Source organism: Aphidius gifuensis, linkage group LG3 (assembly GCF_014905175.1).
Source record: "Aphidius gifuensis isolate YNYX2018 linkage group LG3, ASM1490517v1, whole genome shotgun sequence".
Taxonomy (NCBI): domain Eukaryota; kingdom Metazoa; phylum Arthropoda; class Insecta; order Hymenoptera; family Braconidae; genus Aphidius; species Aphidius gifuensis.
Window position 1 is genome coordinate 25,488,039 of NC_057790.1, and position 14,908 is coordinate 25,502,946.

Here is a 14,908-nt window from a genome sequence, read left to right on the forward strand (position 1 = left end):
GGAGCTTTTTCAGATAAAAAGCTCAATAGAAAAAATAATATACTTTTTCAATTTTTATTTTATGTTTATTTTATGTGTCTCATGTTGTCTACCAGTTTCCCAACAAAATTCTAAAACTATAATTCAAGCCAACAAATATTTACAGGCTTAGAAAATTCCCTACAAGTTTAAAATTAATTTATAAGCTCAAAAAGCTTACATACAAGTTACAAGTTTATAGTAAATATTTCAAGCCCAAAAAAAATTTATAAATTTGATTCCGGGTTGTAATTTTTATTACACCATTAGAATTTTATTTAATGTATTTTATTTTGTTGCTGTATTATTGGTTCTTTACTGCCAAGCTCATCCAATTTTTCTCTAAACAAATAGATAAATAAAATTAAAAAATATCTCTGGCTTTTCCGGAAGCTATAATTATACAAACAAGATTGCATTTGTCTCAAATAAAAAAAACAGCCAAGTGTTCATGGGAGTATATTTACCATGAATTGTATGTCAACACTTTTGATAGTATACATAGAACAATAAAAAAAGCATGATGATGATGATGGACAAATTGATTTGTGTTAAGCATTATTGGTACAGAGCTTGGGAAGACAATAAATTATTGAGACACATAGATTACAGTCATGTTGAAATTGAATCTTGCGGGATTTAAAAGCATCACCAAATTATTTTTGATACTATTTTACAAGAATAAGGATACGCTTGCGCAAAATATAAAAGCTCGTATCCTTCTTCCAAAGGCTATATAAATACCGACACTTGTTGAACAATTGTCATACCTTCACAACACCGTAGGTATCGTTCACATCCATCAACCGTCCAACAATTTTCAACGTCCGATCGGTTCGATCAAATTTGTTGATCAATCAAGGTTAGTAAAATCAAAATATATTTATAAAAATCAAATTTTATTTTATATCTTTTATTTAAAAATACAAATATACATTACAAGTGATTTTTTAAATATAATTTTTAACATAAAAAAAGATCTATCAAGTAGAAAAATATCACGCATACTTTTCATTCTGAAAGCCGTCAAAGGGAAATGAGAAAAGTCGGATGTAGACAGACCGGACGTTTGAGCTTTTAATAATATCGACTGTCTTTTGCGTTTGAGTACCGATTGAATCTCATAGATAGGTAAAAAATATTTAAAAAAAAACGTGTGAAAATTTTTTTCTTGGTATGGAAAAGTGTATTTTAAATTTAAAAAAAAAAATTAATTTAAACAGCTTGTCAGTTACTCTTACGAAAATAACTTTTAAAATTTTATCAATGGAGAATAAAGTTAGCTAGTTTGTGGAATTAAATATATTACAAATTATTTTGTCTAGTGGTTTATTGAGATTTACACCCAAGACCCAACTATGTAGGTGTAATTAATTGTGGCTTTTCCAAGTTGCTAATTATCACGTAAGTCAGTCGAGTGAATTTCCATGTTTGTCAAATTTAATTAACAAACTAATAGTATACATAATGCATTGTTATTTAATTCATAAAAATTTCAAAGTAATTAAAAACTTAATTTAGTGATTTAAAAATTATTTGCATTTCCTTGAATAATCAAAAATCTGATCAATGAAAAATCTGTTAAATTAAATCGCATATATTTATTAAGCTTATTTAAACTTTTGGGTCTTCCTCGTAATTCTTTGGTAAAATTTTTTTTTTTTTGTTTAAAAAAAAAGCCCTTGGCAGCGAGAAAAAAAAATAAATAAAAAATCAATAACAGTGACACATATGACCGTCAATAAATTATGACGTTTGATCCCTATCACACTTTGATCTCTTTGAAAATATAAAAAAATTAGTCTCACAATATTTTTGAAGTCTCAAAAGTTTTTAATAAATTTATCTAAATAAAAAAAATATAGCTGAAAAAGAGAGGTAAATAATATTTCCTTCAAATTAATTTTAAATTGTTATCAAAAAATTCAAGTAATAAATTAAAAAATAATATTTTTTTCGTTGAAATTTTATAGGTAAATTAGAGATGCAGTAATATCCTGAATTTTTTTTATATTAAATTAGTTGAAAAATAGATTTTTATGTAATAGAAAAGTTGGATTTTGATGACCGCAGTTGAATAATCCATCTTATGTTTGTTAAAATAGATAAAAATAAATTGGGTATTTGAAATTTATAGAATACGCATGGGATAGGATAAACAAAAATTTATAAAAAAAAATAAAAAATTAGGTCGTTGTTTGGCTTGTGACAGTAGTCTAATAAGCTTGTAACAAGTATGATGAGGATGGATCAATGCATGAAACCATAGAAATTAAATTTCTACTCTGCAACGCGCCAACGTCAATTTTTTTTTTCTATTTCTCTAACATTTATAAAAGTATTTTCGATGCATCCATTCACTTGTACGCAGCTGTCATTACGATATCGCTATTTTTAATTTGATATTTGCTGTTCATTGTCACGATCTTGGCCTTCAATAGGATTCTAAAATTTTAATTTATACATTGTTCAGTCAAATTAATTTCGAACGCGGTATAAACCGCGACAAGAATATTAACACATGCGTGTAAAACGGTTTCATCGAAATTTCGAAATTTGGGTACTGTGATATTATTTGTGCTAGGTAAATATTTATCAAACAAACAATTTAAAAACGACAAATAAAATGTTTAATTAAATTTAAATTATTTTTTTATTTAATTATTTAAATTAATTTTTTTTTTATTCAGTTTTTTAATTACTACTTTGAAAGATATTTTATTTTGCTTCAATTGTCTTACTATACTATTTCGTTTGGAAGTATAAAATTATTTTAAATTTACACAGTTGTAAAATATATTTTTTTATATTCTGATAAATCTTTATTTTTGTGTTGCAGTTAACATGAATCTCGAAGAGTACCGGAAACATGGTAAGTTGTTTTTTCAAAATTGCCATAAAAAACCAATGTGTAAAATTTTCTACATTGACAAAAAATAGATAAACTTTTATATCCTAAAAAAAAAACAATTGTATATAAAATTCAATTTAAATTGTAAAAACAGGTATAGCAAATTGTCAATTCAATAATACAGTCATAAATAAGAATTCGAAACAATTTCGAATTGGCTTAAGAGAATTTTATGACAGGATAAACAGTTGTAGTTTTATACTCGCCTTTTATTTAAAACAATATCTGTCAATTTACTCGGTCAATTCAAATAATAATAAACAAAAAAAAAAGCAAATAAAATTCTTATTTGTTTTTCCTCCGACTAAATGTTACTCCATAAAAATGTGATGAGAATTTCATTGATTTTTTTGGATAAACACCAATCAGATGAAAACAATGATTTAAAATAAATTATTTTGTTTCAACAAGTGTACATAGTGTTTTGTAATTTAAAAAATAATTTAAAGATGTTATTTATTTATCAGTTAATGATTATTTTAATTGTATTAATTGTTTAGGAAAAGAAATGGTGGATTATATTGCGGATTATCTTGAAACAATACGTACAAGACGTGTTTATCCATCGGTATCACCTGGTTATTTGAGAACAATGCTACCAATCGCAGCTCCAGTTGATGGTGAACCATGGGAAAATATATTTAATGATATTGAAAAATGCATAATGCCTGGTGTTACACACTGGCAAAGTCCTCATATGCATGCATATTTTCCTGCATTAAATTCACCAGCTAGTTTATTAGCTGACATGTTGGCTGATGCTATTAATTGTCTTGGATTTACTTGGGTAAATAAATTTTTAGCTATAAAAATAATTTGATTAAATGATTGAATGATTAATTAATTTTTTTGTTTGTAAAGGCATCAAGCCCAGCATGTACAGAATTAGAAACAATTGTTATGAATTGGTTGGGTAAAATGATTGGTTTACCAGATGATTTTTTACATCGTCCAAATGGTTTTGGTGGTGGTGTCATTCAAACAACAGCTAGTGAAGCAACTCTTGTTTGTTTATTAGCTGCTAGAACAAGAGCTATTAGAGACATACAAGAAAATGAACCTGATCAATCACAAGTTGAAATTAATTCACGACTAGTTGCTTATTGTTCAGATCAGGTAAATTAAAATTTAACAGCTTTATTTTCATTTATAATATTTTGATCAATTGAAATTTATTAAAGGCACATTCAAGTGTTGAAAAAGCAGGACTTATTGGTCTAGTTCAGATGAGATATGTTGAATCTGATGAAAATTTAAGCATGAGAGGAAATAAGCTACATGAGGCTTTGCTTCGTGATAGAGAAGCTGGACTTACTCCTTTTTTTGTAAGTAAATTTATAATAAATAAATAAATATATTTTTTAAATTTAATTTATTTCAAGAATCTGGTATTTATTTATAACAATAAAATAGTTTTAAAAATAGAATATAAATAACATGACAAGTAAATAAAATTATTTCAAATTTGCAGTCAAGTAATTGGCGATAAAAAAAAACATTGTGGATTTTTTTTTAGATAGAAAATCTTCTTACTGATATTGCTCATTAGTTTTATTTTATAAATCTTTTTTAAATTGAAATTATTATTTTACAAAGAAGTTTTACTTACGACTGTCATCAATCATAGATCCTTTTTTTTTTTTTAATTATTTTTATTTATAATTCTTTTACAATCTAAAGCTTTTTTTAAGAAAATTAACATTTTCAGGTTTGTGCGACACTTGGAACAACTGGTGCTTGTTCATTTGACAACCTTGAAGAAATTGGTCCAATTTGTGAGTTTAATTTCTCAATAATTTACAAACAAAAATATTAAAATAATATCTCAAAGGATAAATATCATTATTGATTATTTGAAAAAATATTTTAAAATTTATATTTCATTTAAAAAAGAAACCCTGCAATGTGTAAGAAACCGTGGTTATCATGACCTTCTACTTGATTATTTTTTTAAAGCTTAATTGAGCTTTTTACCAAGCTTTTTATTGAACAATAAATTGCTAGTAATAATAATTTATTGTTCAATAAAATCCCCTGCCAGAAATATTCAAACTCCCATCAACTTACTCACTTTTTTTTATATAAAATTTTACATTTAAATTAATGCTTATATTAATAATGATATTTAAATATTTTTCAGGTGAACGTAATGGTTTGTGGTTACATATTGATGCAGCATACGCTGGTAGTGCTTTTGTATGTCCTGAATTTCAAGGCTGGCTTCGTGGTATTGAGTGTGCTGATTCAATTGCATTTAATCCAAGCAAATGGTTGATGGTACATTTCGATTGTACAGCAATGTGGTAAGAACTTTTTGATAATGATATAACATCCGTCTTTTATTTTATTTTTTTTTTTATTTTGTTATTATTTTCGATCTTTTGATTTTTTTTTATTATAACGGAGATTGAGACCGCAAATGCCGAATTGAACGGATGCGGAAGGTACCGTTATTCTCCTTCTTTACTTTTAATTTATTATTTCTTTTTATTCTTGATAAATTCAAGGCATTATGTAACATTTTTTTTTTTTTAACCGGATATTAAATTTTTGCTTCATTTTATAGGGTAAAAAGTAGCCAGGCACTTCACAGAACTTTTAATGTTGATCCCCTTTATCTAAAGCATGAAAATTCAGGTAATATATTTTTTTTCTATAAATAAAATACAAAATTTCAATGTAAATTTATCATACGCAGGTCTTGCTATTGATTATATGGTGAGTTTTAATTTATTTCTATAATTTCGCAATTAAAAATCATTTAAAAATTTGTGCTAATATATTTTTCGTTATTAACAATGAGATAGTAAAGTAATTTTTAAAATTTTTTATTCAAGCATTGGCAAATTCCACTGTCGAAAAGATTTCGGGCTCTCAAATTGTGGTTCGTCATTAGAAATTATGGAGTAACTGGCTTGCAGAAACATATACGTGAAGTAAAGCAATTATTAATTTTTGATATTATCTAAAATTATTGTAAATAAATAAATGTATATTTTTCGTTGTCAGGGTGTTCGATTAGCTCAAAAATTTGAAGCTTTAGTACTTGGTGATTCGAGATTCGAAATTCCAGCAGCTCGACATCTTGGTATGGTGGTATTTCGTCTTCGTGGTGATAATTCATTGACGGAAAAATTGCTAAAAAAAATGAACACACGAGGAAGAGTTCACTGTGTTCCAGCAGCATTACATGAAAAATATGTCATTAGATTTACCGTTACATCAACCAAGTAATGAATTTCTCTCAGTGTATAAATTAAAATTTCTAAATTGTTTATTAAAATTCATGTAATAATAATTGACAGCACAACAAATGATGATATTCTTCGTGATTGGGCAGAAATTAAAAGTACAGCATCTGAAATACTTTATGCAACAAGTGGTGGTTCACCAGTTAGAGCAAAAGTATCATTAGCTGAAACACGTCAAAAAAATGAAAATTTTGGCTCAAGTTTATTACTAGCTAATTCACCAATGTCACCAAAAATTGTCAACGGAAGTTTTGCTGCAATTTATGATACAGCTGATGTATTCAACGACTGTATGAAAACATTTGGTCAATTACGTTTACATCCAAGTGATAGTCCAGGTTAGTTAAATTATTCAACACAAAATTTGGATTAATTATAAAATTAATGTTATATTTCAGCTATGAGACGACGTATACGAGGAATTTTAATGTCTGGAAAACAATTTTCACTTGATTCACGAATGGATTTAGTTCAAGTTTGTATTATAAATTTAAAATTTATCATATTTTTTTGTATTTATTATGATAATTTTAATCAGGGCTATGCATCTTGTGGTCGTCCTTTATCTGAGCCAGGAAATAATTTACCATTAATGAAAGAAGATGACGATGGAAGTAGTAAAAATCAATCAAATATCAGCATTGATAAAACCTGTTCAACAATTGGTAAGAAAGTTTCAATACGTGCCACTGAAATCTCCGAGTAATGATGTTGAAATTATTCCAACAACCTTGGACATCCACATATCCTAGATATTTATTTTCTTTTTTTTTTTTCTATCGTATTTACAACGTAATTATATATAGTTATATATGCTAAATAAAATTCAAAATAAAATATAGATGTTGATTTAAATTAATATAAAAAAAACACCTGTTAAAGTTGATAAGTAGTGTCAAAAGTAGACAAATGTTTAATTTAATTATAAAAATAATTGACAAATAATTCAGGCAAACTTTGTAATGATATGGAATTGTCAAGTTCAGACTCAGATAAATCAATTAATAAGAAATCATTGATCAACAAGGATTGCATTACAATTAATGATGGGCTAAATGGAATGAATAATAATCGTGGATATTTTATGGACAATGGAATGCCAAAAAGTGAAACAATTGGTGGAATAAGTAACATTTCAAATATTCACATTACAACAATGTCATATACAGATAAAAAAAATTCAAAAAAACAATGAAAAAAAGCAATAGAAATTTAAAAAAAAACCAAAAAAATTTATTTGGAAATTAATTAATATAATTGTAAAAAAAAAAAAAAATTTAATCATAGAAAAAATCAATAAAAAAATTAAACAAATCCAAAAAATTAAATGTTTTTTAATGTAGCTTGTTAATGAGGATTAAATTAAGTGTAAATTTGTATTTTTTTTTTAATTATTTATTATTTTTCTTGTTGATTTTTAAATGTTATTTTTCAATTTATTTTGTACATAATATTTTTTCAATTTGAGACATAGCTATAACAACAATTATGATATGACATGACAGGGCACAGAAATGTTTTTATTTTTTATTTTTTATCTTCCTCTGTTGGAAAACTATTATTTATATTCTTATTATTTTTATATACTTTCTTAAATTACTAATGATATTGTTTTCCATGATAATGTACTTCAATACTCCCCACACGACCATGAGCATTTTTTTTTTTTTCATTTAGATAAACACAATGAAAAACTGTGATATTTCATTTTAAAGATGATTACAAATTCAATCAACATTCCAACTAAAAAAATTATAATATTTTTTTTGTTTCTTTAATCTAGATCTCAATTAACAGTCTTCATTGATCATAACAACTTTAAAACAATTTATTTCGATTTTCGCTTGATTATGATTACTAATTTTTACGCTCTCAATTTATTTATCTGTACAATTAATTTATTATATATATTTTTAATTATCATAACTAAATAATTAAAGCTCGTAATAATAATAACTGTTATTGTTAACAGAAATATTGTAGAAATAATTATTTTTAATTAATTTTAATTTATCTAACATTGTTTTTCTTTTTAAAACAAGAGCAATATGTCTAGAAATTTTTAATGATTTACAATTTTTCACAAAGATATTTTTTCTTTTACAATTTCGTTTTACAAGAGCATTTTTTTCGTCAAATTTAAACGGCAGTTTCTATCGAGCAGGACAATATATACGGTGTAAACCGTTGATAAAAAAAAAAATACATATTTAAATAATTTTTATGATCAATTTTGCACAATTAATTATTATTTTTTAAATGAAGCAGCAAGTACATTAACTGCTTTGACATGTAATAATTATAATGCAGTCTAAAAATTAATAAAAGTGCTGCTTCCAACATACGCGACACTCAATTTTTGGATGCAACACATATTATATACGGTATACATTGAGATCAACAAAATAATAATAAAAATTAAATAATTAAATAATAAACATTTTATAACAATATTTAAATAGAATATTAAAAAAATTAATCGTTAATTTTTTTTATGGATATATAAAACTTATAACCCAATTAAATGTATCACGATTTTTTTTTTTTTTTATAATTTTATTTTCTTTTAATTAATCAATGATTACTTGTAACCTCACACATGGCACGTGGATTTAATTCGACTGCGAGGCCAAACATTTAATAAAAATAACAAAATTTATATATTTATGAATTTATCATTTTAAAAAAAATCACGCGTTCATATTAAGGCACTTAAATCACGCGCGAAAAAAAAATTTAAATACTTAAATTAATTACTTACTTAATAAAAATAAGAAAAACAATTTTTTTTTTTTTTTTTTTAAACAATTATAAATACTGACCAATATAAAAAATAAAATTTTATAATTTTTATATAATTAAATTAAATACAACAGCCATTTTCTTTTTTTTTTTAAAAAAAAATTACTGCCTGATAAATTTATCGAAATTATTTTTAACTTAAATATTAATTTTAACCAACAATAGTAATCAATTTAAAAAATTAATAATAATATTAAATATAAAATAAAATAATAATTATATTTTTTTAAAATAACTGAATGGCCTCGCAGACGCGAGTGCGAAAATGAACAAATGACGCAACACGAGCCGCATGGCTTGCCAAAAAAACCTCGCGATTTCTATTGTATTTTAGAAACGCCAAGTTCATTTGGCAAAAGGCTTTTTTTAATATAGCCTTTCTGTGAGGACATGCGCGTTCAACTCTAGACTTATGTTTTTTCACATTATTTTTGTTTATTTTTGTTTATATTTTTTTATAATTATTATAATAATTTTCTTGTCATTTTTTTGTGTTATTGAATTAAATGAAAAACTAGTCATGAGTTGAAGGCACATTTAGTGCTTTTTTTTTTTTTTTTTGTCCTGTTTGATACCATCAATATTTCATTGGGTTGGAAAGTGGATTATTACCACTCGTTCAAAAAGAAATAAAATTACTTGTTATTTAATATTAACCGTGATAAAATTTAAAAAATTTAATTAACAATTTTGGATATTATAATTTTATATACTTGTGTAATTTAAAAATTTTATTAATTGGATTTTTAGTTTTTTAATTTTAGTTGTAATTGAAAATATTTGAGAGATATAATGTGTATTTTTTTTAATTAATTTTTTCATGGGTTTATTTTTGAACGAGCAGCTTTAGACTTTGGAAGATCTCTAATATTTGAAATAACAAACCATATCAAAATAAAAAAATTATATTTAAATGATAATAATAATAGCATGCGTTGCATGCAAAGTGTCGGTGCTTAATTTAAAATCCAAAGTCAAAAAAAAAATAAAGAAAAAAGTAAAAACCAAAAAGGAACGTTAAAAAATATTTTTCATTTTTTTTCAAATTAAAATTCTATCAAATTTTATAGCTCATGAACTTTCACAAATTTGCGTTTCACTTGGTGTGTCGAAGTTCAGCTTAAATAAATTTTTTTTCCACAAATAAAAATTAATTACAAAAATAAAAATTACAATGTGATTATTTTTTTTTAAAGAAAAAAAAAACCTTGAAGAAATAAATAATATAGTTTTTCAAAAAAAAATTTACAGGTTTAAGGAAGCATGATTAAATCACGCAATAGGATAGATAATTTTCTAAAATAAAAATAATAAGCACACAAAAAAAAAATTAAAATAAATGAAAATAAATAAGCGACTAAGAATAAACCCCAAAATCGAAACAAAAAAAAATTAGAAAAAACACTTTTCACTTCTAATGATTTCATTCTACTCACATAACAATTTTTTTATCTAATTAATTGACTATCTACATTAATTAAAAATTATGAATACAACCAATTGAAAGCATCAATCAATTAATTATAATTAAATTGGCCAAATTTTGTCATTTTTTTTTTCGATAAAAAAATAAATAACTACTAATAAATACACTATTTAAATTTTCAATAAATAAATAATTAAAATTTTTCTAATAAAAAAATTTTACAATAAATTGAGTGCTTTCCATTGGTAATTTACGTGAAAAGACAACTATTAAACTATTGTTTAGTGGGCATGCCAATTAACACGCCGTGTAAAATACGCGTCTAAAGCGTTTCTAGTGTAATTAATTTTGTCCTCTCGTTTATAATATTTTATGGATTGGAAATATAACATTGATGGTAGATAATGAGAGAGCCTTTTTTTTAAATTAATAATATTAAAAATAAATTATCAAAGTGAACACACATTGTTTTTATTTAAATTGCACCATTTTAATTATTTTTAAAAAATTGTTTTTTTTTTTTCATTTTTAAATTACTTTTCTAATAATTTATTAATTTTTTTATGTAAAATATGAATTATATTTATATATATTTATTTATTTGTATTCCAATTTAAAAAATTTAATATTGTCAAGCCTTATTAATCCCATCAATAATTGATCCCACCATAAATAAAATTATTTTAAAATTATTTTGAAAATATATAAAAAAATGTGTTTTACATGATAATAATATTATAATTATATATATAAATATTTACATGAAAAAAAAAATAATAATAATAAAAAATATATAAAAAATAATGTGTGTTGACTTTAGATTGATATTCTACCATCAATTATTGGGAAATTTATTAAGTAAGGAGAAAAAGAAAGACAAATATTAGATTAGTGATATTATGGTGATAATCACAGCGAGCTACAAAGCAAGCTTGGGCTTTTTATAATCGAGCTGAGAATAAAAGTTGTTGATAGGATTATAAGGAGGGTTATTATTGAACACGAGGATGAGGACACACTATTGCACATATCTTCCTCACAGAAGCACATGTGACCAGTGCCGGTACTTTCCATCATGCACACGTGGTCCACCATGAACAAGTTTATTTGTAGTTGTGATGTGCAAGTTCTTCGTACACTTTCATATGCTGAAATTAATAATTTATATTAAACAGGTTAATTAATACTTTAATTAACTAATTATTTAATAAAAAAATCAAATGAAAAAGTTTTCTTCCATGAGCTTGTGATTTATATTTCGATTTGATTCAGTTAAAATATCGATCAATTTATTTGATAAATTTTAACAATATTATCCTTGAAAAATAACAAAAAAATATTAACAATTAAAATAAACAAAAAAACAATTAGTTGATTAATTTTAATTAATATTTTTCAAGGTTTATTATTGAAAAATTTATTAAATGAATAAAGTTGATATTTAAGCTGATCTAGAAAAACAAAAAAAGCTACGAAAAAGTTTATTTGTAAAGTCAATTTGATGAGCTTGTTTATAAAAATTTAATATCTTGAATAATAAATTTTATGAGTATAGTAAATTTAACTTACGTGATTTAGCATTGCGGACCATTTTGACGCAGCAACCATTACACGTCATAAGAGGTGGTTGATCTCGTGGCAATGCGGTATAATTGAATGGATCCTTGCACCTTAGATCCGTCCATGAATCACACTCGTAGCAGTACACCGATCGCGCTAATTTTTTTTTTTTTTGTTGTTTATTCCATTTTTTTCAACATAAAATATCTTTAATATTTTTTCATTGATAAATAAAATTTTTAAATAATAAATACACTCAAAGAAAATTATGCAATTTATAAAATTTTTATTGAAAATTTTATTGGACAAGTCATTGATGAATTGCTTTTTTTTTTTTACTCTCAGTGTATTTATGTGATCAATTAATTTGAAAAAATTAAAAATTTATAAAATACAGTTATTGGAATGATAACATAAATATTTATTAAAATTAAAAATAAATATTTATTAAAAAATTGAAAATACATTTTTAATGACTCACTCTGACATTCTGCATGGCAAATGTTGACAACTCCTAGTAAAATTGCAACTGAAAAAAAATTCACAATATCTTTGCTTTAGAAATTATTTTTATAAAAATATTCCTAATCTACTACTTATATCATTTTTATTATTCTCTTGTTGATACTTAATTTTATTTCCTTTTTTTTTTTATCTTTTAATTTTATTGTACTTTTGACTTTTATAAACTCACCATTATTCATCATAACCCTTGATTATAAAATTTTTATATTTTTTTTTTTTTTATCTATCTACAAATTATGATAACTAATATTTATCTGTCTTATTTAAATTTAACATGTATATTTATTAAAATGCAAAATTGTTTTGATGAAAAATTTAAACTACAAAAGTTATTTTTTGATTTATTTTTCTTTTTTCATCTGAGGGGTAAAAAAAAATAAGCAAAATATGACACACCTGCTGTAATGTAATTTATCCTCATCTTATTTTTTTTTTAAATTATTATTTTATTTTTTTTTTAAATATGTATCCTTGAACTCGCTGGGTTTGGATTATGTTCAGGCCACGCTCATAGAAACGTGCATCGATAAACTGCAAATATGTCACATGGACTCGACCAGAAACGGTTGTGATAATTTATCAACCTGAAACATTATCTACTGCTTCATTGAATAACCATGTTAAATCATCAACAGCAATTATTTATAAAAATATATTAATTATTTATAAAAATACTCAAACATTAACAAAAACAAAAAAAAAAAACAAAAAAACAAGCTGCTAATTTAAATGATCTAATCTATAAAATTAAATTAAAAAAAAAAATTTACACATTAATATAAATGTAATATTCAATTACCTTAATTATGATATTTAAATAAATTTTTTAAATATTATTAATCCAAATTCCCAACTCGATTGTGTTTGCTCGTGAAAAAAAAATAAATTTCATCAAATTCAGGGATATTTTGTTATTTCTTTTGTATAAAATTTTTTGATAATCATTTTTATTTTAATATTATTATTATCATCAATATTATCCATTCGTTAAAAAGCAATTTATGCTTTTTTTTATAATTTCATTTATTTAATTTTAATGGTCAAGAATAATTTAAAATGAAATCATCTACTCGTTCTCCCATAGTGTTTTTTTTTGTAATTTGTGTTTTTTTTTTTTTATAATTATTACATATATATTTTTTAATCCAATAAATAATAATTTAATTTATTCAATATTATTAATGTCAATGCAGTTTTTCACCTTCACACAAATTCACTAATTAACAAATTAAATAATCGATTGTATATTCAAGGCCAAAATTAAAAAAATTAAAATCCAAAATGTTTATACAATTTTTTTCTTTCAAATTATTTACTGTCTATTAAATTTTTTATCAATCCGGCACTCAATGTGTCTCTAAACAATTAAATAATTTATTGTTATTATTGTTGATAAAAAAAAATAAAAAATTATATACAAAATAAATGAGATAATTGAGGGAGAGACCAAAAAAGAGTGCCAGAATTTGACAAAAATTGCAAGAAAAAAAATCAACAAAAAATCTAAATAAGTGATAATGATGCAAAATTATTGCAATGTTTTCTAAAATAATATTTGGCACAATAAACAGTATGGCGTAAATAGAAAAAATTTTTTTTTTATTTAGCCCAACAATTTACACTAGGCCTCGATAGACCGATGTCAAGTTCGTATACTGCACTGGTCAACTAGCTACGCGAATAAAAAAAAAATCACCTATGCTCTATTAGAGGCGCTAGGTGTATATATTTTTTGTCGAAATTTTGCACAATATAATTATTGCGATTGCGCAGAATATATATATATTTTTTTTTTTATTTTAAATCTATTTCCCAGACCACCACTGTCTCCAAGATCAATAAATGTTAGCTGCAGCAGCGTCATCATATAGTATTTATGAACACGCGCGCAAGCGTCACTTGAAAAAATACAAAAAAAATATATTATTATTATTTTTATTGCAAATATTATGTTGATAATGAATGATAGTTAATTATTATTTAAAATATGATTAATTTTTTTTTAATTTTCACTTGTATTTTCAGCCAATAATTGAAGACTTGATTAATTTTTTTCCAAAATTTTAATTAAATAATTTAAGTAAATTTTAAATATTTAAAAAAATCATAAATAAATAAATTAATTAATATGAAAATTTTAAATATTTATAAATCATTTAAACAATTTACAAAATAAAAAATAAATAATTGATTTAACAAAAGATTTACATTTGAAAAAAAAACAAAGAAAAATGTGTCTGTTTGAATGTTTTTTTTAATCATAAAATAGTGGCATTGAAAATTTTAAATAATATATATTACAATAGGTATTTTTTTTTATCACCGTGAATAAAGTTTGGTATATAGCAAACAGTTATACAAACGTATTAATAACAATATTGTTGTTCAGTTGTGTAATACATTTCAAGATGAGAA

At 23.8% G+C, this 14,908-nt stretch overlaps 2 protein-coding genes across 5 annotated transcripts; one reads left to right on the forward strand and one right to left on the reverse strand.

Moving 5' to 3' along the window:
* The first annotated feature begins 777 nt into the window (after positions 1-777).
* On the forward strand, positions 778-7,503 carry LOC122853234 (histidine decarboxylase). Of its 4 annotated transcripts, none has more exons than XM_044153576.1 (15): positions 778-880; positions 2,858-2,890; positions 3,430-3,716; positions 3,791-4,045; positions 4,111-4,254; positions 4,638-4,704; positions 5,070-5,232; positions 5,496-5,566; positions 5,628-5,647; positions 5,767-5,865; positions 5,939-6,159; positions 6,235-6,518; positions 6,579-6,655; positions 6,719-6,845; positions 7,167-7,503. In XM_044153576.1, exons 2-15 carry the CDS (start codon positions 2,863-2,865, stop codon positions 7,373-7,375), a joined length of 2,052 nt encoding a protein of 683 aa, XP_044009511.1. In that variant the 5' UTR covers positions 778-880; positions 2,858-2,862; the 3' UTR covers positions 7,376-7,503. The 4 variants fall into 4 exon arrangements, with proteins under 4 accessions (XP_044009511.1, XP_044009509.1, XP_044009512.1 ...); XM_044153574.1 differs by having other exon boundaries at positions 7,131-7,376; XM_044153577.1 differs by having other exon boundaries at positions 7,162-7,312.
* Positions 7,504-8,765: 1,262 nt separating this feature from the next.
* On the reverse strand, positions 8,766-14,210 carry LOC122853268 (protein quiver). Its single transcript, XM_044153632.1, has 6 exons — positions 14,107-14,210; positions 13,293-13,850; positions 12,890-13,077; positions 12,450-12,497; positions 11,978-12,124; positions 8,766-11,556 (listed from the first exon to the last, which is right to left on the reverse strand). Exons 3-6 carry the CDS (start codon positions 12,912-12,914, stop codon positions 11,318-11,320), a joined length of 459 nt encoding a protein of 152 aa, XP_044009567.1. The 5' UTR covers positions 12,915-13,077; positions 13,293-13,850; positions 14,107-14,210; the 3' UTR covers positions 8,766-11,317.
* Positions 14,211-14,908: the final 698 nt, after the last annotated feature.